This window comes from Atractosteus spatula, chromosome 9 (genome assembly GCF_055471065.1).
Source record: "Atractosteus spatula isolate fAtrSpa1 chromosome 9, fAtrSpa1.hap1, whole genome shotgun sequence".
In the NCBI taxonomy this organism is placed as follows: Eukaryota; Metazoa; Chordata; class Actinopteri; order Semionotiformes; family Lepisosteidae; genus Atractosteus; species Atractosteus spatula.
The window spans coordinates 51,381,712-51,403,188 of record NC_142714.1 but is presented as its reverse complement, the minus strand read 5'-3'; the positions used below and the strand labels follow the sequence as shown (position 1 = coordinate 51,403,188).

Sequence of the window (21,477 nt, the reverse complement as noted above, 5' to 3'; positions counted from 1 at the left end):
TGATCAGATCATTGACGGGATGATCCGACCACTGAACAGGCACACTCTTGTACGGGTTTCTGCAAAGGGAATGGGAGAGAATCGCACACTAGCCTGTGACTTTCACAATCAATGCTGGTTAATCAGTCCTGTTGATGAGAAATCGGCCTAATGAATTTACCTCTGGCATGTGTGAACACTAAAAATTTTCCAGACTTTTCTATAAGTTGGATGCTGCAGTTACAAGCGACAAGTTTAATTCTCACGTGTGTATGAGTAAGTAATATACACCTACTTCATGTGAGTAAACGCAGCGCCAGTATACTCACAGGACATTGACGACCAGGCTGACAAGGAAAAGGTTGGCGAACACAGTCTCCGACAGGGTTTGCACATTTCTAAAACCTGTAAGTGGTATAGTTCCAGCATCTCGCCACCAGAGGGCACCCCAACCTCTAGCGCCTACTTCATTCGCGCAGCAGAGGCGCAGATCAAGCAGACGGCAGTAGCCAATCCCCGCTTGCCCAGTGTCCCTACCTCACCACACCTCCCCTCCCCAAACCTATTTAAGCCCTGCTCTTTGTTCTGTGTTGTTTTAACTTCTTTGAGCTCTCGAGTTAGCCTTTGCTGAATTCTTCCCTTCTTCCCTGCTTTTGTCTCCTGTGCCTGTTAACTTCCCTTTTCATCATTTGCTTTGTGCTTGTTCCTGAGTTTGTTTGCTTGTTGGTTCTGGTTTGGTTTTCCTCTGGGTGGTGTTCTCAGCCCCGGGTCTGTTTACCTGGTTTTTGGATTTCGGCCCGTTTCCTGCCCCTAGACTAGATTGGTCTTCTGACTTTGTACTTTCGCTCGCCTCTTGACCACGGCCTCGGATTTCTCTTATTCACTGTTTTAGGATTTTAGTGACCTTGGAACCTGCCTAGGGTCCATTCCTGGACTTCTGAGCTGTGGACCAGCCTTGCAGTAACTGTCCACAAACATTATTCAGAATTTCTAGTTTCCTTTTGGATGCTCAAGAGAAAGAAAGAGCAGCTCCAATCCTCAAAGGATGCAGTCCTGTAGGTTTTACAGGGACTTTTACTTGAGCAGCTTATTTAAGGCTTAAAAATCTATTAAATTAAAGCTAGTACTGTAAAGTCGTTATAAAATGTGTTTAATTAAATAAGAGCGGAGATGGAATAAAAACTAGAGGATGCTCAGTTCTCTGAGGACTGCAGGTACTCATCCCTGGGCCTAAAGACAATTTAAGTTGAGTTCTGAATTAAAATAAAATCTCAATGAAAGTGTCCTTTCCAATACATCACAGTACAGTGAGGCAGATTATTCATATAAGGTAAAGCAAATTATTACACCATAGTATTGGGATTGCAACAGCCGCAAGCGTGAATATTAACAAGGCATTTGAATTCAGTTACAGAAGAATGTCTACTAACGCTCACGACGCTGTGGCACACAGAGGAGGGTAGGAAGGTGGAGCACCCTGGTGAGGCGAGACGTGTGCCACTCATTGCCAGGAAAAATGCAGGCAAAGATTCACGGTGCAAACATGGCAGTAAATGACAAGTCTATCCAACCACATCCATCCCGAAGCTCAGTTCCAGCCACTGAGATGTGGAAAATCAACATCAGTCACACACACACAAATGGATCAAATCGTAAGCAATGCTAGTCACAGTTTGTTATAACAATGTAGTAAAACAAGACTTGAGCTCAGTCCGGACTTCACACAGTTCCAATACCTTGTTAAGGGAATCAGGTATCAAGTGAGAATTAAAAAAAAAATGAGGAGGAGTTTCCTACAGTAGTTGTACAATTAAGACAGGGCAGGTTTGGTTGTATTGCACTTTGCACACCCGTTGCGAGAAGCAGGATCAAAAAGCTTTTTTCGTTAGCTGAAAAGAAGAAAGAGAAAAGATGATCCTGTTGCTGGAGGGCATGAGGCTTTCTCGGTTTCTCCCTCACTCTCTGCTTCCGCTCAGCTGTTTGCGGTTTTCTTCTCCGTGTCTCAGAGAGCAGTCACCACAAAGTTCCCCGTCTCCACCACCGCTCCTCCCTAAACAGATTTGAGAACCGTTTTACACATCCTCCCAGATCAGCAGTACCGGCAGCTCCTCCGCCATGGCTGGGGTCCGTCCCAATCCGGTGAAGCTTTTACATCATTTGTCAATTGTTAAAAAACATTCAGTTCAACAGGTACAGGGTATGTGTCTTTACACAGTCCCGACTGAAGACTGATTTGCAGGTTCAAATCCTGGAGGGGCACAGCTATCGCACCCTTCAAAAAGGTACCAAATTGTGTCACTAGTATTTTCCAGCTGTCAAGTTGCTTTGATTGAAAATGTGGAATAAATAAAAAAATAACAATTAATGCTTAATAATGTTGCTATTAATAAGAATAAAAATGAATAACAATTTACAATTTAAATGTGCTTGTAATGCTAGTGAAACCAAATTTCGCGGTACAGTAGCTTTCTGATAGGGTTGTTTAGGGTTGATGCCACGGCTGTTTTCTGAAGGTCTGAAGCCTGAAGACATCAAAATGAAACTCTTGACTGAAGATATACTGATGGCTACAACCAGCCCAAAACACAAGCCAGCTTTCTCCCACCTTCCTCTTCCTGTCCCAGTGGACACCCACGGTACATGAAGAACTCATGACGAACGGGGTCTGATCTTATGATTCATGGTTATCTGGGTCACAGGTTGATACATCATTTTAAAAGCCACAGTAACTTTGTGTCTTTACAATTTTTATGCTCCATAATTTAAATTTTGGATTTAGATGTCTTGTGTTCGAGTGTGCAAAGGACTCATACTGGACTATTTGAATTATGCGTGTTTCAGATTTTTGTTTCTGTACGGACCAGGCTGTGCAAGCTTGAAGTGTCTGGAAAATGTCAAAACATGGCTTCTATCTAGTAGCTGTGTTCGATAAGCACTAGCCAGCAGCCAACAGTGATGAAGTGTAGGGGGATTAAGCATGATGCACACTTCTCTACCGTCAAACCTTTCTGCTGCTGACAGTGCAGGAACAAAATGAAATAAGAAAAGTTACAAAAGCCTCATGTTCTCAGATTTAACTGCATCTCCATGTAGATTCCCCTGGTGTCTATTTCGTTTGTGTTTCACTGTTCCAGAGGATACAAGTGTATTCTAAAACCAAAAACAGTTATGTCTGTACGTAAAGGGTTGCGGGAGTGTGGAACCAGCTACCCAGCCATGATGGAGAAACCGATACTTCCTCAAACACCTACTGTACGTACAAAACTCCCTCATTTTTTTGCTTCTTGCTTTCCATCATAAAACTTTTACTTTAAGGTGTATACAATGGGCACAATTCATGAGATCCATCGTGACAAGTGACACACTTATTCCCTTACAGGAAAGACACTCCAGAGGTGATACGAGCCTATGGGTAAGCACCGCACGAGCAGCTGCAGGGCCTTACTTGGAAGATGAGCGTGTAGTGGATGATGAGCTCGCGGGTGAGACGCACCATGTCAGTGCTCATGCCGTAGTCCCGGAACACTGTGGGCACGAACACCAGCGCCAGGTTCTGAGGAGTCATGCGGTTCACATGGCTGTACAGCTGCACCCTGCAACACGCAAGCACACCGAGTCAAGGCCTGCCCGACGGCGGGTCGTTGAAAAGCAGAACGCTACAGGTCAATCAATCCATTCATCAATCAATCAGTCAATCAAAGTTATTCTTTTATCGCGCCTTTCAATGCAGACTATTCTCTATACAGCTGCACTCTGCAAGGCAAGTGCAAACTGAGTTAAAGCCTGCCTGACATTGAAAAGCAGGACACCACAGATTAATCAATCAATCAATCGATGCTACTCTCATATATATAGGGATTTTCAATACAGAGCATTCTCAAGCATTCTCCAGGCACTTTAAACACATTATGCGCTAAAACAACAGCACAGTAGACAGACGGCACAATACAACCAGATATAACTGAGGAAGGAAAAAAAGAAATCGATTCAGACTTAAAGGCCCCCCCAGAACACGTAGGTTTTAAGACGAGATTTAAGAAACATCAATGGAAGCTGCAGTTTTAACGTGGTTGGGAAGAGTGTTCCAAAAATGAGGGGCTGCAGCTGAAAGGGCTCCTGATGTATCTCCTGAAGTACGAAATGACATCCTTGGAACAGTAAGAAGCGTAAAAGCAGTCAAACGAAGTGAGTGAATCAGAGGTAATAGCTCCTAATAACTAAATAACTAAAAAAAACAAACCTTTGAATTAGAACAGCAGACAGACACCAAACGTGTATTAGACATTTGTTAAGTATTTCCACACACACAGTCTGAGCTCTTAACCTAGATCACTCAAGTCTTACTGGTACAGGTGTTCAAAGAGGACTTTGAGGATGGCTTTTTGCTCAGCAGACAGGCTGTCCAGCCCTCTCCGATAAGCCGTGAGCCTCTCTGCCTCGTCAGGGTGAGCTGTGCAGAAGAAGGGGGGTGTTAATTTCGGGTTCCCTTGTAGAACAGAAAACCTTGATCTTGCAGTTCAATAATAATAACTAAGCTGAGATCTTTGAAACTTCAAACACCTGTAGTATAAAACACAGAGAGAGAGAGTGGCCGAAGTGCCTTCTGCAGTACTGATTCACTCAATTTCTCTGCTCTTTTCTGCTCTAAAGCGCAGACAACTCAGATGCCCTCTATTGCATTGAATAAGCTCTAAAGGTCTGAGGATGACGAGCGCCCCCTTGAGACAGGTGCCCATGTTAGCAGGTGGATCTGAAAGGTGAAGTTATGCATTTGATCGGGAAGTGTGTAAAAGCTGAAGACTCCAGTGGCTCATCCCCAATGATCTCCTTTATCAGATTTGATCTTGCACTTGCAGCACAGTGGAGCGGGGGTAGGATACAGGGGTAGGGTAGGTGTAGCGTAAGCCTGCAGCCTCCCAGCTCCTGGGTCCTGGATTCGATTCCAGCCTGGAGCACTTCCCATGAGGAGTCTCGGCATTCCTGCTGTGATCACAGGAGTGCAAGGACACGCTGTCCTCTAAAAATGTCCTCCTCTCCCCCACTGTGCCCTGCAATGGGCTGGTAATGGGCTGGTGCCCATCGTCTTTTGGATTAGGCTCTGGGCCGCCCCGATCCTGTATTGGACAAGGCGATTATTGACACTGGACAACTGATGGATGTATTTGCTCAGCTGGTTCTTTCTGTCCTCAGCCGGCCAGCCGGCCACAGGGACAGGGGGTGGACAGCAGCTGAAAGGGAGTCACAGTGGGGAGCAGAGCAGTGGTCCAGAGCTCCATACCTGCTGCCTGGACCCAGTAGGACATGTGAGACTGTGGAATGAGCTCCACTTGCTGACGGAGGCACAGTTTGAGGGCTCCCGCCGCATCCAGGACCCCACTCTCCCCTGGATCGAACTGCACTTTGTTGGGGGTGCTGTTGAGCAACTCCACCAGCTTGCTGATCTTCAGGGCTGTTCCACAGCGCCGATAAATCCCTTCCACTGTCAGACCTGAGAAAGAGACAGCGAGAGACACTCCAGCTCTGCACAGGAGTAACCCAGCGTAGGGGGGCCAGCGAGGGGCCGAGAACCGTGAAATCACAAGCTCCATTTCCAGGATGCCTTTCAAACAGTGGCAGCCCAGGGTGCCTTAGAAATAAGGATCATATCTCGCGGATGGGAAACAGGAAAGGTTTGGCTTCAATTCGGAACGAGCTGGCCTTCCTGCTTGAGGCTTCCCCCCTGGCCCCCCCCCCTTTGCCCAGGCACACCCGCCCGCCGCCTCACCGTGCTGCGTGATGTGGGAGATGCACTTCTCGATGGCAGTGGGCACCTCGCTCCAGAGAGAGCTGGCCACGGGGTACAGCGGCGCCCCTCGGCCGGCCCCTGCAGCAGTGAGCGCCAGGATCTTCAGCAGCATGTTCCAGCACTGGCAGGGCCGCTGCAGCTCGAACTGCAGGGACAGGCACCTGCAGCAAGGGGGCAGAGCTGAGTCTCACCGCACGGCAACAGCTGATGCACGTTTCCATCACCTCAGCGGAAGGCCTGCCAGCTTTTAGGGTATCTGTGTCTGTAAGTTTTCCATTTAGTTGTAGGATTTTCTTTTTTTGCAAAACAGGATTTTTTCAGCTTTTATTTACTGGGGGAGTGGGAGAGCTCATTGGCCACTAAATGTTTCCTGAGTTGTTATGAAAGGGGGCTGAGTGTTATTAGTGAGGCTCTCAATAAGGCAACCACTCACTATAAAGGAAGTAGCAATCATTTAACCTTCTGATCCGCCTGCAAGACAAGCAATTTCAAACTACTACATTCTTTAAAACCATACAACTGGTACTGCTTTGTGTTCAAAATTAGATGACTGTTTCTCTTAAATTACTATCTGTGAAACAGTCAAATCTAATGGATGAATACCACAGATTGATATGGGGGAGACTGTCAAAATCAAATGCTTCATGAGGAATTGAATCCTAAACTCCTTTCTCTCTGCCTTTCAAAACAAAGACACATAACATACTCTGTAACACAGCACATACCCAAAGTCTGAAAGTCTTGCGGAGGATATTCTGACAAAAATGAACTCTAAGAGAAAATACAGTACTCCAAAATATCGATCCAAATGCTAATGGTTATCAAACAGCGACTTGGTGTACTAATTAAGGTCCAATTATATGAACACAAGTGATCTCAGTGAATATTGAAACAACATTCACTCTGTGTCCAAAAGGAACTCATTAATATATAGGGAATTGGCTTTTACTGCTGTAAATCAGTATGTTTTTGTTCTTTTTAAATTTTCAGCCCAGCAAAACAAACAAGTCATTGTGAACACAGGGATCTTCCCCACACAGAGCCCTGCAGGGGCCTGAGCTTCATTGCTGCTGACCTGTCCGCAGTCACAAGTTCAATGGTATTCTCGGAAGAGTCCACATCTGCAGGAAATCAAGAGAAAATCCATCCAAATCAGCTTCAATTCATCCACGAGGGTGACCGCCTGGGCGACTTTAAGACAATAATCAAGTGTCTTACTAAAGAGCTAGCCAGGGACTGAATCGAACCCTTCAGTTACAGTACATTTAACATTTCATTTGCAGCTTTTAAGCAGCTGGACACAATGGAAATTTAAGCAGCCGAGTTGAGCTGAAAATGAACAGACGCTAAGGTCACAGGATTAAGGAATGGGATGGCTGTTGATTTATTTGCCTCAGGATGAGGTTTAGTGATAGATTAATCCCATCCTGCCATCAATAATGTTTAATCATCTTGGTGTAATCATTCATTAAATTCGGAGTGAAGCCGAGAAGCCTGGCAAAAGAATACCCACGGCACTGGAATGTGCTTTCAAAGGAAAGGAAACATGTGTATGTTAGGTCTGTGCAGAATGAACCTCTCCGCTGTGCTGTGTTGCCTGGCAGAGACAGGAGGCTGGGATGACAGAGGATAAAACTTCCTTACTGCAGCGGAATGAAGAGGTCAGCACCACCTTCTCTCTCTGGCGCCCCCTGGTGCTGTACAGCAGCAGTTCGTTATTCCTTAGTGCCGCCCATACCTCCCTGTGCTCCAGCCTGCCTCCCTCTCTGAGGGAGACCCGCGTAAAAGCTCGTACCCCATCCAGCTCCGAGCTTGGAACGGGCCACGGTAACAGCACCTGAGACAGGAAGACTGATCAATATTGGTACAGGAAGAGAAGCAGCCCTACTAATGACACATGATATGGCGGACGCATTAAGCCACTTCAATAACTTAACCATCATTCGCACAAGGAAGTTGATAAAAGTTGAGGATTAAAGTTGCCTGCATTTTCTTTTCATGAGATTGGAGCTTAGCTGCCTAGCCAGTGGGATAATGTTTCACTGAATTTCTGTTGGTCTTAAATTGAAAGCTGGATTGTAGCTAAAAGCTACATAAGGAGGTTGTGCAAGTCACATTCTCTCTATGTTATGTTTCCAGTTCTGGTAACACATCAATGATTCATCTGTTTGTCTTGGGCTCTGGTTAAGCTCACAAAAATCCCAAGTGAAAAAACAAGATATTTCAGGAATACTTCATGGCGTCTGTTCAGTCAAGGCCCTAAGAAAAACAGCTCGTCTTTGAGATGATTTAGCATCCAGATGCACAGCTTCTGCTCTTGATGAGCCGAATCACTGAGAGCAGGGGTGCGACTGAACTCTGCGCTGGAGCCGTGTACCACTGGTTTATAGCGGGACCTGGCAGAGTAGTGTTCCTACCAACAGCATGCTAGTGAGCCAGGAGTGCAGACCCTGTGATCACAGGCAGCCCATAATATCGTACTGTGAGGTGCTGCCAGGATGCAAGATAGAGATCCTCTCGGCATCCTGCTGACTGTGCCGGGGGTCCCAGCCTGGGCTGCTGTACCTTCATGATGTGCTGCATGTGTGAACTGAGGACCTCCTGAGTGGGAGCGACACACTGCATCCTGTCTCTCAGCGTCAGCATCTCAAACTCACGGGTCGGCCTGTAGGAGAGTGCGGAGTTCAGAGAAACAGAGGCACACTGATTCACAAATCAGACCAGGGGGCACCCAGTCCTGGACCTACAGGGGCAGTGTGTTGATAGGTTTTCAGCATGTCTGCAAAAGCAGCAGCACCTGAAGAGGTTAATCAACGGGTCCAACTGGGCCAATAGTGAGTGAAAACCCCCAAAAACCTGAAGAAGGCTCCACAGCCGAAACGTTGTGTTTCCTTTCTTCTCTTTTCAGCATGGACTTAACCTTTACTTGTTCCTTTGCAGCCTACGCATGCTGACGCAGCTCCCCACCTGAACTACTGAAACCCATAGACACCCAAGCCCTCAAGGATCAGCATTAGAGATCCCGATCTAAACTTCAGTTGTACTATTCTAGTGTGTCACACTGAATTATAAACAATGCACCCATCTGTTTATTATTGAAGAAATCCTTTCCCTTTTCTCTTCTGTGTCCTGCGCTGTCAGAGTGCTGTATAAATAGGGCTCTCTATCATCAGTGTTTATTTGTACTTATGAGTCATCCATTAAATATTGCCTCTAACCAAAGCTCTTTTGGATTTAAAAACACTAAACCAGTTCCAAGTACAAAATAATATGTTTTTTTTACTGACCATCACACAGCGTACACAGGTCATATTGGTTATTAAAATCCCAGAGCCAATTTGACTCACATTTCAGTAAACCAGTTTCCTGATGTCATCTCAATTGTATTTTGTTTTTACAGGTGCATTTTTATTTTCATTTGTACTTGAACAGAAAGTCCATCTTTTATTTTCAACAGAAAACAAAACAGAGACGTGGGCACCGCAATTAATAAATGTGACTCGTCCATCCAGAATCCAAAAGGCATGGAATAATCCAGAAATCATGGAATCATTTTTGCTTAACTGGGTCTAGTAAAGAATAAACAGCTACTAAAAAAGGTTCAAAGAGAGGGCCGTTGCCAGACACTGGCCCACAGCGGCCAAGAGCCCCGTGTGTATGACCTCAGCACCAGCACACACTCACCCCGAAGAGCAGTCAAAGATGGAGATGACTTCCTTCAAGTCCAGGACGTCGCAGGCTGCAGAATCGTTCTCCTCGGAAAACAGGAACTGGTCGTCCTCCAGCTTGCCGTGGAGCTCCTCGTCTGAGGGTGCTGGCGCCCAACAGACACAGGGAAGAGAAAACGTGGGGCCCAGGCACTTCACTCAGATAGCACACAGACAGCCAGGCACGCGCCACGGCTGCCTTAGAATGGCCCTGCCACACTGCCAGACTCCGGGAGGTCAGCACGTGCGTTCCACTCTCCAGTGCTGCAGGTAGTATGCTCGTACATTAGGATGACTCAGTTCTACTTGGCCTGCAGAACAAGGAGGAACCTCTTTTCCATATTTAATATTCAATGGAATATACAATGAGGGAACTTCTTCATTTTCTCACGGAGAATCATCTTGACAAAGTGCAGACCACCCCTGGCTAAACATCCGAAACCATCATTGTTGGGGTCTACACGGGAATGTACTCGTAGGCGTTGAGATGGTGGTTACCACAGTGTAAAAGGCTTAGGCATTCAGCGTCAGGCAGCGTTCAGACGGCACTTTCCCGTTACCTTGTGGCGGGTCAGCGACTGCCGAGCTGCCGTGGTCCTGCTTTGCGGGCTGCTGGTTGCAGGCGGGGGCTTCTGTGGGGAGAGAAAGCCCTTTACCGTGGGGAAATCTGCTCAGACTGCAGGGGCGATCCAGGACCCCCGGAGGGCTGTGCTACCTGTGTACTCGTTGTGTCGGAGGAGCTCTGTCTGCAGGGCCTGCCCGGCACGCTCCGCCAGGGAGATGGGCGAGGGACACTGGGGGTCCCCGGTCTGGCACATGACCCGCGCCCCCGAACACAGCAGAGACAGGGTCTCCGAGACGTCAGGCCCGGTCACCACCTCACACAGCCGCTGAGAGGCACAGAGACGGAGACAGGGAGAGGAAGTCCCCTGGCGTAATTCAACAAACCAAACAACATGCCCGTTTCGCAAACCGCTTCTGCGTTTAGCTACACCCTCTAGGCACGCAGTCAGGTAAGATTATTCAGTGTTAAGCCTCGGAAATGACTGTTAAACTTGAAAAGGGACACGTTGCACAACGCACAAGGCAGAAGCCGAGCCTGTGTGGGGCCCGTCGGGAAGCTTGTCCAGAGCCCTGCTGGCCCTGGCTCTCAGGCGTTACCTTGTTGAGCAGCTCCTGGCTGCAGGCCAGCGGGTGCGCGCGCCGGTACAGGCCCTTGCTGTACTTGGCCAGGACGAAAGCTCGGCGCTCATTGGGGGTGGCGTCTGCCAGGATCTGCTCGGCGGCAGGGACGTTGTAGCCCCACACCTCGTTGGCGGCTTTATTCCCGTACAGGACAAACAACTGGGAGTGCGAAACCAATCAAGAGTCAGCTCACTGCACCGTCTGGCCAAAGTCCTCCTGACAAATTCCTTGTTTTTTATTACTAATAATTTATCCAGCAGACATTTTTATCCCAATCAACCTGCATTCTTTTCCATTTATAATGCTGGGAACTGTACTAAAGAGATTTGAAGCACTTTGCTCAAGGGCATACCAACACTGCCCTATCATGGATATAATATAATACAATATATAATATAAACTCATATATATATATATAATATATAAACCCACAGCCTGCCACGTCCACATCCAGGGCCCTACTTTCTACTCCACACTTCTGCCTGCTGTCTCAGGAGGTGGTGCAATCCCTTAGTTTGTCACTGAAGGTCCAAATGCTATTCATGGTGTTTCTGAGATACTGTGGGTAGGATACAGCACGCATTATGGTATAAAGCCTTCATAAAGGGACACAATGAGATGGCATTTGTGAGCCATTTTCTGCCAACTGTGTGTGCCTGCAACGCACTTTTCATTTTAATCCCATGCTGTCAACAAGCTGCCCCTTAGCCTGTCTAAGTAATGCAGTAATCTATGCAGCTGGTCCCCTCTGTGCTCTCAAGCTGTTTCATGGCTCGCTGTCAGACCAGTGCCAATCAACATTAACCACCCTTGTGCTGACCAGTCACTGTGTCCACTCGGTTCACACATTGTGATGCTATATGTCTTGGTTGTCCGGACACTGTCTTTTCCCTGTACATTCAAGCTGTTTCCTCATGACTGGAGCCACTCTGGTCTCCTATTAACTCACCTGAATGAGAGGCTCTGTCCACACCTTCCTGTCCATCTTCAGACTGCGAACCTTGGACACGCTGGTCCCCATGGAACGGTGCTGACCTGGACGGAGAGCAGCATTGAGTCAGACGGGCCTCCCCTCTGTCTCTGCAAAAGGGTCAGTCCACTGTGCCCCGCCCCATACAGTGGCCCCGCCCAGACCCAAGAAACCCCGCCTACCAGCGCAGGCATCACAGATGACGGTCAGCAGGTTGATGGAGGCCCACTCAGGGTTGGCAGAGCCACAGTCCGCACAGACTTTGTTCCAGGGGCTGGCCCAGATGTGCTGCGCCACCTCGCTGCAGGACAGGGCATTGCGGATAACCTGTGTGAGAGAGGCCAGCCACACTGCCTGCTCCCTGGAGGAGTCGGCCTGGAAACTGAGGAAAATAGGGAATGAGGGAAAAAGTATTATACTCATCGAACAGCCATCACTGCACACTGTACACACACATTTCAAATTCAAGGCTGGGGCTTATGTTTTCTGTAGAAATAAGGCTGGAAAATGCTATTTCAATATTTATATGCAACCTTTTTTTCCCTACTGTACAACATTGTAGCAATAATTAATAATATTCTATATTTTACATGGCACCTTTAAAGGTGTCTCAAATTCACTTTTTTTAAATGAATGCGTTTATCCATTCTAGGGAAGGCATTCTGCTTACACCATATGCCACTCTCCCCGGAGTGCTCTGCTCAGAGGGCATACGTGCAGTCTGAGCTCAGAGCACGCTCTGTGAAAACTCTCAGCCGCACCACTGAGCTACTGCCTCACAGACCTTGGGTCCTGGGTTCGACTGCGGTCTGGTCTGGGGTGTGCACTCTGTGTGGAGCTTGTATGCTGTCCCCTTCACTTGAGACTTAGCGGACAGGAAGCAGTTTCGTCTCGGCGTGTTTTGGGAGGTGGAGGAAACGGGCAGGTCGCCTGCAGGGGGCAGCGCTTCTCCGCTTGCTCACCTGAACGTCTTGTAAGGGGTGATGAGGCTGAAGTTGCGCCGGCCTGTCTGCTTCACCTGAGCCACATCCATGGAGATGTAGAACATGCCCACGCCATTGGCGAAGTCCTGCCGGGCACAGGGTGGGGGAGGGGGGAACGTCACAACACTGAGCACAGCCAGCGTCTCACACCCCGACCCTCAGGGGAACAAATCAGGGACAGGGCAGGTCTGGCCCCGGGGGCGGCATCAGACCCAGCTGTAAATGGATTCATCAGTACAGGCTTTTTTAGCACTGAAGCTGTAGCTGAAATGTATTGCTTCACACTAATGGAACTGGCATTAATAGCACGAGTAGCCTGTTATGACAAAGGGCGGATGGATCCACAAACAAGTCTTGTCAAATGTCCTTTGAATCTTGAACTGATAATGATATTGCTGGCATCCGATTGACTCTATTGCGATGGTGAAGAAAAGCACGTTGTAATTCCCCCTATGACCACTAGGTGGCTCCTTGTACCACACTGCACTGAAACAAGCTAAGCCAAAGTCAGACCCCTGCAGCTTCTCTGCTCCCGTCTCTCGCCCTCTGCCCCCTCCTTACCTCTTTGCTGTGGTAGATCCACAGCTCGTGCCCAAAGACGGCTCCGTACACCTTGGCCCGGGGGTCTTTCATCATGAGGGTGTTGCACTGCTGTGGGGCTTCCTGGGGTTTCTGGCCCCGAGAGGCATGCAGGGATCTCACCCACCCGTCTCTCACCGCTTGGGGGGGTCAGGGGGCAAAAGCACAGCACTGATTAAACAGGCATGGGCATCTGCGCACACATCTGTACAATAGGATCGCACTGTGCAATGAGCAACTGGGTGACAAGGAAGACAGTTCCCAGCCCAAGATGGCTGCTTGTTAATCCATTTTTGCCAGGAAAGTAATTTCCCAGACGTTTCCTGTCCCAACACCTTCAGCCGGAGTTTCCAGCTCTGGTCCCGGAGAGCCCCAATCCAGTACATTGTATACTGTACTGCAGCTCACCCTAAATAGCCTGCTAGTTAAAGATTAGGAACTCTGGAAAGTTATTGATCAGCTAAACGATCAGTGACTCAGTTCGGCGAGCTCTGGCTTTCTGTTTCAGAAGACTGCTAATTAACCGGATTTCTAAAATCAACAGCAGCAGATCCTAATGAAATTGTTCCAAGCCTTTAGAAAGTGATGATTTCACAGTGACATATAAAACCTGCCGGATTGGGCTCCTCCAGGACAGAGGCTGGTGCTCTAAACCATTTTGAAATGATCACAGATTCACTTCCCAGACATTAACTTTTGATAGAAAGGCAGGGCAGACACAGGGCTGCTTCTCCGATGCCTTCAAGAACCGATTTCTGAATATTTAGAAGACTTATTTCCTTTGAATGCACAAAGCCTGTGACTGTTCAATAGACACAATTTAAACCAAACCACTGAAGAATACAGTTAATTGCTTGTTTTGCTATTTATCTTACCCTCATTGTTGGCCATGAACTCAAAGTGCTTCTTGGGGGTGGAAATTGAGAAGCGGCCTTTCTCCAGTGTCTGGACATTTGTAATGCACGACACATGGAGCACAACCTCTGTGAACTTGTCCTGGAAAACAGGAACACTTGTCCTCTTTAAAAAACTGGCAAAGCAAAACCGGTTTCTGTTCACGGTGAGAACCTGCGAGGGCGCAAGGCCGTGGCTGTACTCACAGTGCGTTTCTTCCACAGGGAAAGCAGTTTTCCATCCAGAGTGACCCACAGCACACGATGTCTGTAACAGCAAGGAGCAGAGGGTGAACAGTCTCGTTCGTGCAGGGCAGGGGTCTCCTGGAGAGCCCCAGCCCAGTCATTCCACTCAGTCACCTGTTTCTAATGACTGGAAACACTTGTGAGCTACTGATGCATCAAGCAAGCAATCTGATCAATGAAGAGAGCTCTTGTCCGTGTGTGATTCTTGCCCTTGAGCACTTCAGTCCTCTAAATGATTAACAGGTTTTCAGAAATGACCATTCACAGTGGGATTGCCCCAGGTCTTTAGAAACTGGTGACCTACAGATCCTGCTGGACTGGGGCTCTCCAGGTCCAGGGTTCGAAATCCCTGATGTAGAACGTCCTCAGTCTGCCACTGAATCCTGGGATGGACACTACCATATCTCCTTACCATTGCACAGAAAATATTTGAGTGTTTTTTAATTGAGGAGTAAGATTTAGCAGGGAGGCACTGTGGTTAGCATTGCTGCTGCCCCGAGCTCAATTCCAGACCTGGGGTGCCATCTGTGTGGAGTCTGTATGTTCACCCTGTGTTCCTGTGGGTTTTCTCCAGGTTCTGGTTTCCTCCCACAGTCCTAAGACTTACTGGGAGATTAATTGGCCTCTGGATGAATTGGCCTCGCTGTGTGTGTGTGTGCGCGTGTTTGTGTGTGTTTCCGCCCTGTGATGCACTGGCCTGTCCAGGGGGCACCCCTCCTTGTGCCTGTTGCTTGCCTGGTTCCCCTGCAATTCTGAACTGGAAGAAGTGGTTAGAAAATGGATGCATGGTTAGGAGCCTCTGTTCAAGCAATGCAGGTGTCAGAGTGGTCCTGGTCCGGGCAGCTCAGTAACGTGGTTCAGGAGGCGATGCCAGTAGGAGGGTACGGTACCTCCTTCCCTGCCAGACCTCCAGCCAACTGGAGCGCGACACCACGCTGTCTCTGACCGGTCCCTCCTCAGCCTGCGCGCTCGCCTGCCACTCCACCCCTGTCTGCTTCCGCCGGCTCACTCGGATCGTGGCCACGCTGCAGGGAGAGAGGACAGGGCCCGGGCCCGACCGTGAGGCGCTCGTGAGCTCTCCGCCACACCCCATACCCTCACAGCACCGACATCATGGACAACAACAAGTCCGTGACCCCTGACCATGCCTCCTGGGAGCTAAGCACACAGAATGACTAATCTTCTGGCCTCCTCCTCTCCCCAGACAAGAGAGGTGTTAATCCACTAACCACACCTCCATTAGCGAATCCAAGACCAGGTGAAGCCAGATTACACTGCATTACACTGCTTTTACCATGTCTATCCTGATACGGTTTCCTGTGCAGAAATGAGCTCTCTGCTTTTTTAAACTCCTCAACACAGTTTCTTTAAACATTTCTTATATGCAAAATGTCTACTGCTCTCTCTTTGAGTGCTGCACTCTGAGAGACTGTGCTTCACCACTGGGTGTCCCTGACTCCTTGTCTGCTTTCTTCTGATATGGAAGAATAACTAATAACTAACAACTGTTCAATTAAAAATGACATATAAAATAGAAATTGTTTAATTAAATATTAAAAACGAACAATGAAATATAGGAGTTCTTACCGAGGTGCCTTGCATTTCTGCTGCCTGTTCTGCACGGCAGAGGGTGGGTCACTGCAGGCAGGGGACCCCTCCACCCAGGAGATCAAACCCTGATCTCTCTGCACCACAGCGACTGAACTGAAAGACGGGGAAGGAGGAGCCGGGGGGAGGATATGCGGATCAGGTCACTGACAGCAGGTGTAGGATTTCCCCAAAACACACGGCAGATTAATGACAAACGCAGGCAACACTTTCTAACTGACAAACAACGCAAAGAATTTGCCATTACAGGAAACCATATCTGGGAATAAAACATTTAAAAATTACAAAATACCTGCAGGGCACACTGTTCTAGGTTGTGGAAAGGGGGGTATGGATTTTCACACTTAGTAGTTCTATGGGAAGTCAATCAATGTACAGGAAGGTGGGTCAATGTATAAGAGGATGGGTTTTAAACATGACTGAAACAATCTGTTGACACAACATCCTGCAGTGAAGATCACCTGCAAACTTGAACAAACTGAGAAACCTTAAACTGGTAGTGCAGGTTTTCATGTGGGCCTTCTCTAATGCCAAATACCAAAACAAGTGACTCCTGGTAGTCTATGGATCTAAAGCATCTCCTGTTCAGGCACATTGGAGTAATATCAGGACATTGGTTTAACAGCTTTACACCAACAACATTTAAAAAAGGATGTTTCTCATTCTTGCTATAGAAAAGCTATTAGCATCTTAAATTCATTGTCACATGTAAGAATATAATCCTCTTTTTACTGAACTATTTCTCTGTGTTGCACCATTGTAAAATAATGTACAGTGGAAAATGATAGAGCAAACAATTAGCAGGGAAGAAGCTGAGTTCAAGAGTCGGTGACAAGCACAGAACCTGACTGGAACAGCCAATGAGAAGTGCAGAACCTGAACAGAACAGCCAATGAGAAGCACAGAACCTGAACAGAACAGCCAATGACAAGCACAGAACCTGACTGGATCAGCCAATGAGAAGCTGAGAAGAATGTAGAGAATGGTGGTAGAAGATCTGTAGGAAATGCTACAAAAAAGCAATAACCAATCTGTGCCGGTTCTGTTACCTATTTCTCTCAGCCACCAGACACTCACCTTTGCAAGCTTGGATATTGAATATTCTCATCTTTCTCCTGACTCATCTGTGCCACGCTGGCTCCCCTGTCGCGAGTTTGTGCAGACCCTTCATCGCTGGGCGATGATAAAAAGTTCCAGTTTGCGTAGAGATCAAGTCCTTCCAATTCCTCTATCCCTTGTCTGGCTGGAGCCTCCAGTGTCTGGGAGTCCTGGGCGCAGGGGGAGTCAGGCATGGGCGGAGACCCCTGCTCACCTGAAGAGCCAGACCTGGGGCTCTCAGGTGAATGTGCATCTGAGTAGGTCCTGTGTTTGAACTGCGATTCCTTAGAACTGACAGGACAAAGTGCTGGAAGGGCAGGCCAGACAAACACTCCCTGGGAGCTGTGCTGTCTTTGAGATTTCATGGGAAAGCCATTATTGGACTCATCAGGAGCTTCAGTGAAGACATGGCTCGTCTTTAGCTCAGGTTTGTGGGATACATTAAGGAATAATTTGGAATCATTGTTTTCTTCTTGCCCCAAAGAATTCCACTTCCTTAAGCTTCCTAAAACCACAGATGAATATAAAAATAAAAATATCAGGTTACTAGGAACAAACAGACCTATCAACAAGCAAGGTAGCAATCGTACATTGTCCGTGTGGTATATTTCCTATCTAGAATGCCAAATGTCATAATGTCATAGTGTTAATGTTTCATAGCAGGGCTGAACCACAGACCAGCTGAGGAGCAATTTTGTGGAACAAATACTCAAATGCTGAACCAATACTTTGTCAAAGCCTTGCTTGTCTGGCCGAAAAGGAAAGAGGTGTCTCAGTCAACTGCTATGAAGACATTGCAACACAGACATGAATAAAAGTTGCTCGTCTTGTCTAACCAGCTAAAATCAGAAGTTCTTCCACACTTTCCAATCCCAACCAGGGAAGCAGGAAGGAGCTACAACTGTTGTTTCTGGGCACTGAAATCAATCAATAAAAATAATCATAAATTAAAATTAGGTTCAATTTCAGACATTCAGACCAGACATTCCTCCTGGTTGAATTACTAAGAGAACAGAAGTTACTGAAAGCTACAGTACATAAAAGCAGGGGTGTTTTTACACCAGTATTACCGTTGAGTTCCTCTATGTTTACGCAGCCTGCTCTCCCTAGTTTTCCAATTTAATGTAATTGGTGGAGCTGTTTGTCAGCTGTTAATCTTGCTTAACCATCTATTGTCAGTGATTTAATATCAATCACAAAAATACAGAGCACATGCCCCCAGCTATTTATTTTTAAGGGGGACATTGGTTCATTCAGAAAAGTATGCAAAACACAAAGAGTTGTGGGAGTCTGGAATCAGGTACTCGTATGAATGTCAGAAAGCACTGTCATGCACCTGGGCTCAATTACCTAAGAAAAAGTACATAAGCCAGACAGGCCAAATGACCCCCTCTCATTTTCAGACAATCTTATGCCTGTCTACTCTTTCCTGGTTAGGTGTCTTCTCCTTTGAAAAGTGGACTTTCAATCCAAAATAATTGTTTTGGCCCACTTCAGCTCTCCTCAGCGCAGGAGGGGCAACTCCTTCACAATCTGGGCATCCTCTGTCATCTCACCTGTACTCGGGGGCTGCCGCTCACTCTCTGGCTCAGCCTGTGAATTTGCTGTTTCAGAATCCAGTATGTTATTTAATGACATCCTGCAACAGACACAAACCCGTAAGGATTAGGCCAATACTCCAACGACGTCTCAACAACACTGGTGGAGATGGGAGCTGCAGCACGAAACTTCCCTACAGTACATTTCCCAGGTATTGGTGAAGAAGTTACATTTGAATATACTTTATGTCAGTATCATGTTTAAAAAATGGCACTTTTAAACAGGCCACGCTTCATTTGTATTAAGAACGAGATATAACTGTAACTGTTCCTTTTTTTCCTGTTAGAAATGGCTCCGTCTCTTCTCAGCCCCCATCCCGAAGTTGGAGCTGTCTAGCCTGACAGGCGAATCCACTCTTCGGCGATCGAACGTCTCACTCACCTCCTGGGAACAGGGGGAGGGGCTGGTTTGCCTTCCACGGACCAAGTGTATCTGGCCCGAGGTTTGGGAACTGGGGGCGTCACCCCACTGTCAACGGGCGCTGACATCCTGGCCAGATCCCGGCTGCGACTGGAAGAGCAAGAGAAGGACAGTCCGGACAGGCTGCGAGGGAAATTGCGTTTCGGCTGCCAGCACTGCAGGAGAGGCGGGGGAGTTCCTGGCCGTGTCACTGAATGAAAGAAGACCAGCCCCTCCGCACGGCGTTCCTCCAGGCAGGTCCAGCTGTCAGCCTGTGACAGGACCTTTCAGCCAGCAGCTCTGCAGCACACAACTTTCTACACGCTGAAGCTCAGCAACCCACACGCTGCAGAGAGCATACACAAAGAGCAACAACCCACTGGAGCTCAGCAGGAGCAGGCCTGGCCAGTATTCGGAGGGGAGACTCCTGGGAGAGCTGAGGTTGCTGCTGGAAGAGGTGTTACTTGAACCAGCAGGGAGACTCACCCTGCGGTCTGTGTGGGTCCTAAAGCCCCAGTATAGTGACGGGGACACTATACTGTTAAAAGACGGTGATGAGACATAAAACTGAGCTCCTGACTCTGTGGTCATTAAAAAAAGGCATACGGTTGTTAGCCCAGTGTCCTGGCCAGACTCCTCCCCTGGCCCATAAAAACCATGGCCTCCTAATAACCCCCATCCCTGAACTGGCTCCATCACTCTGCTCTCCTCGCCACTGAGAGCTGGTGTGTGGGGAGAGGACTGGCACACTCTGGCTGCTGTCGCATCATCCAGGTGGGGCTGCACAGTGTGTCCAGAAAAGCACTACACAAGTGTAAGGAATTATTATTTTTAGGATTTCATTTACACCAACATGTAAGGGGGAAAAACAAATGTTGAGGCACTTAGGAATATGACTGGAGAAGAAAAAGAGTCTGACTAGATTGGTACTCTCCAGGACCTGGACTGAGTCTCCTGCCATAATATAATTGACTTCCTTTCATGCTCTGCAGCTCAATGTATATTTACTTATGAAAAAAAGAAGTTACATTAGTTAACATCGTGGTGCATATTTTAATCCATTTTTACATAATGCTTGCTCACTTTAGTCATAAATGCCATCTGTAGATAAAAGCCTTCCAAAATATTCCTGCCTATATCATTGGCATAACACTGCACAGGATAGCGAAGAGTTAACAGTATTTTTTGTTGTTGTTTTCTAGAGGGATTTCAGGCTGAGGTTTGTCTGCAAAACAGCGTGTTATCCGAGTATAAAGATTCAAGCGTTTTGCGCTGTCACTGCACAAGCCTTATCAGGTATTTGGTTGCAAAACAACACAGATCTGTGCCAATGCATTTCCCCAAACCTATTTTGCTTCCTGTGTGTTTATTTTTCAGGTATGTATTTTCACGTAAAAGTATCAGATTGGTGCATTGGTGGGGTTTCAGGGGTTCAGTATTCTTGGGGTTCCAAAAATTGAAGCAACTATACCATTAAACCACACACGGGTCACACGATCCATGCCGATAAAAAGTGCCTATCTCAATGCCTAGTCATCATAATACTCGAGTCTGACCTCGCGGTTTTCAAAGTAAGATACGACAGCTTAAATAAGCAAGAGGGAACAAACATACTGAGCTGAGTATTTCCCTAGAAAATTATTTGCTTTCATTAACTGGGTCTATCAAAACAACTGAGGTAAATGCCGGAGGGTATTAAAATATAAAACTCAACGCGCATAAACGGTGGGTACTTACAAACCCCAACACTTCAATTTCCAAACACGCGGTTAATTTCCAGACTCCACGCACGACTTTCTCTGCTCGGGCTTCAAACTGACAAATGCCCCTCTCCCCGCTTTCCAGTCCATCACAGTTGGAGCTAGATTTACCGAAGATCCTCTGGGACGCTCGTCCGTCTCAAGAAGGACGACAGGAGCAGCAGTCAGACGCTCTCGGGTCCTAACGTGGGGAAGGATGAGGCGAGGGAGGGAGCCATGCCTACCTTCTCGCGGCTCTTGGGCTTCGGGGTTCTGTCCTGCGCTGCGAAGTCACCCCGTTTCCGTGATTGTAGTGGGTCTGGACTCGCGGCTGGTCGCGTCACCGGCTGCTTCACCCGCTCGACCGGTTTCGGAGACTCGGCAGCGCTGACACGATGCACGCCCCTGACGGGAAAAAAAAAAACTATCAATAAACAAACAAGTATCTTCTGCCCGAGAAAATCTAATTGTTTCCTGGATATTCTCATGATTCATAGGCGTTTAGGTGTCAAAAATGAAACGGACAACCCCAGTTCCGTACTGTAGGTTACGATAGCAATGTAGTTCAGGTGGGGAGCTGCGTCGGCATGCGTAGTCTGGCAAAGGAACAACTAACAGGTTTATTCCCTGCTGAAAAGAGAAGAGAGGAAACAACGTTTCGGCTGTGAAGTCTTCTTGTGTGTTGAAGAAGGCTTCACAGCCGAAAC

The 21,477-nt window shown here is 47.6% G+C and overlaps 1 protein-coding gene across 3 annotated transcripts; it reads right to left on the bottom strand.

Moving 5' to 3' along the window:
* Positions 1 to 1,113: 1,113 nt before the first annotated feature.
* On the bottom strand, positions 1,114 to 21,337 carry LOC148828822 (arf-GAP with Rho-GAP domain, ANK repeat and PH domain-containing protein 1). Of its 3 annotated transcripts, none has more exons than XM_088924639.1 (24): positions 21,016 to 21,337; positions 19,014 to 19,142; positions 18,590 to 18,672; positions 17,013 to 17,538; positions 15,915 to 16,031; positions 15,218 to 15,352; positions 14,289 to 14,349; positions 14,064 to 14,184; positions 13,171 to 13,328; positions 12,589 to 12,695; positions 11,809 to 12,008; positions 11,606 to 11,691; positions 10,633 to 10,815; positions 10,187 to 10,361; positions 10,032 to 10,103; positions 9,449 to 9,578; positions 8,330 to 8,429; positions 7,409 to 7,601; positions 6,840 to 6,885; positions 5,744 to 5,925; positions 5,258 to 5,467; positions 4,324 to 4,429; positions 3,425 to 3,572; positions 1,114 to 2,029 (listed from the first exon to the last, which is right to left on the bottom strand). In XM_088924639.1, exons 2-24 carry the CDS (start codon positions 19,118 to 19,120, stop codon positions 1,982 to 1,984), a joined length of 3,294 nt encoding a protein of 1,097 aa, XP_088780765.1. In that variant the 5' UTR covers positions 19,121 to 19,142; positions 21,016 to 21,337; the 3' UTR covers positions 1,114 to 1,981. The 3 variants fall into 3 exon arrangements, with proteins under 3 accessions (XP_088780765.1, XP_088780767.1, XP_088780766.1); XM_088924641.1 differs by having other exon boundaries at positions 3,473 to 3,572; XM_088924640.1 differs by having other exon boundaries at positions 20,903 to 21,065.
* Between the last annotated feature and the right edge of the window lie 140 nt (positions 21,338 to 21,477).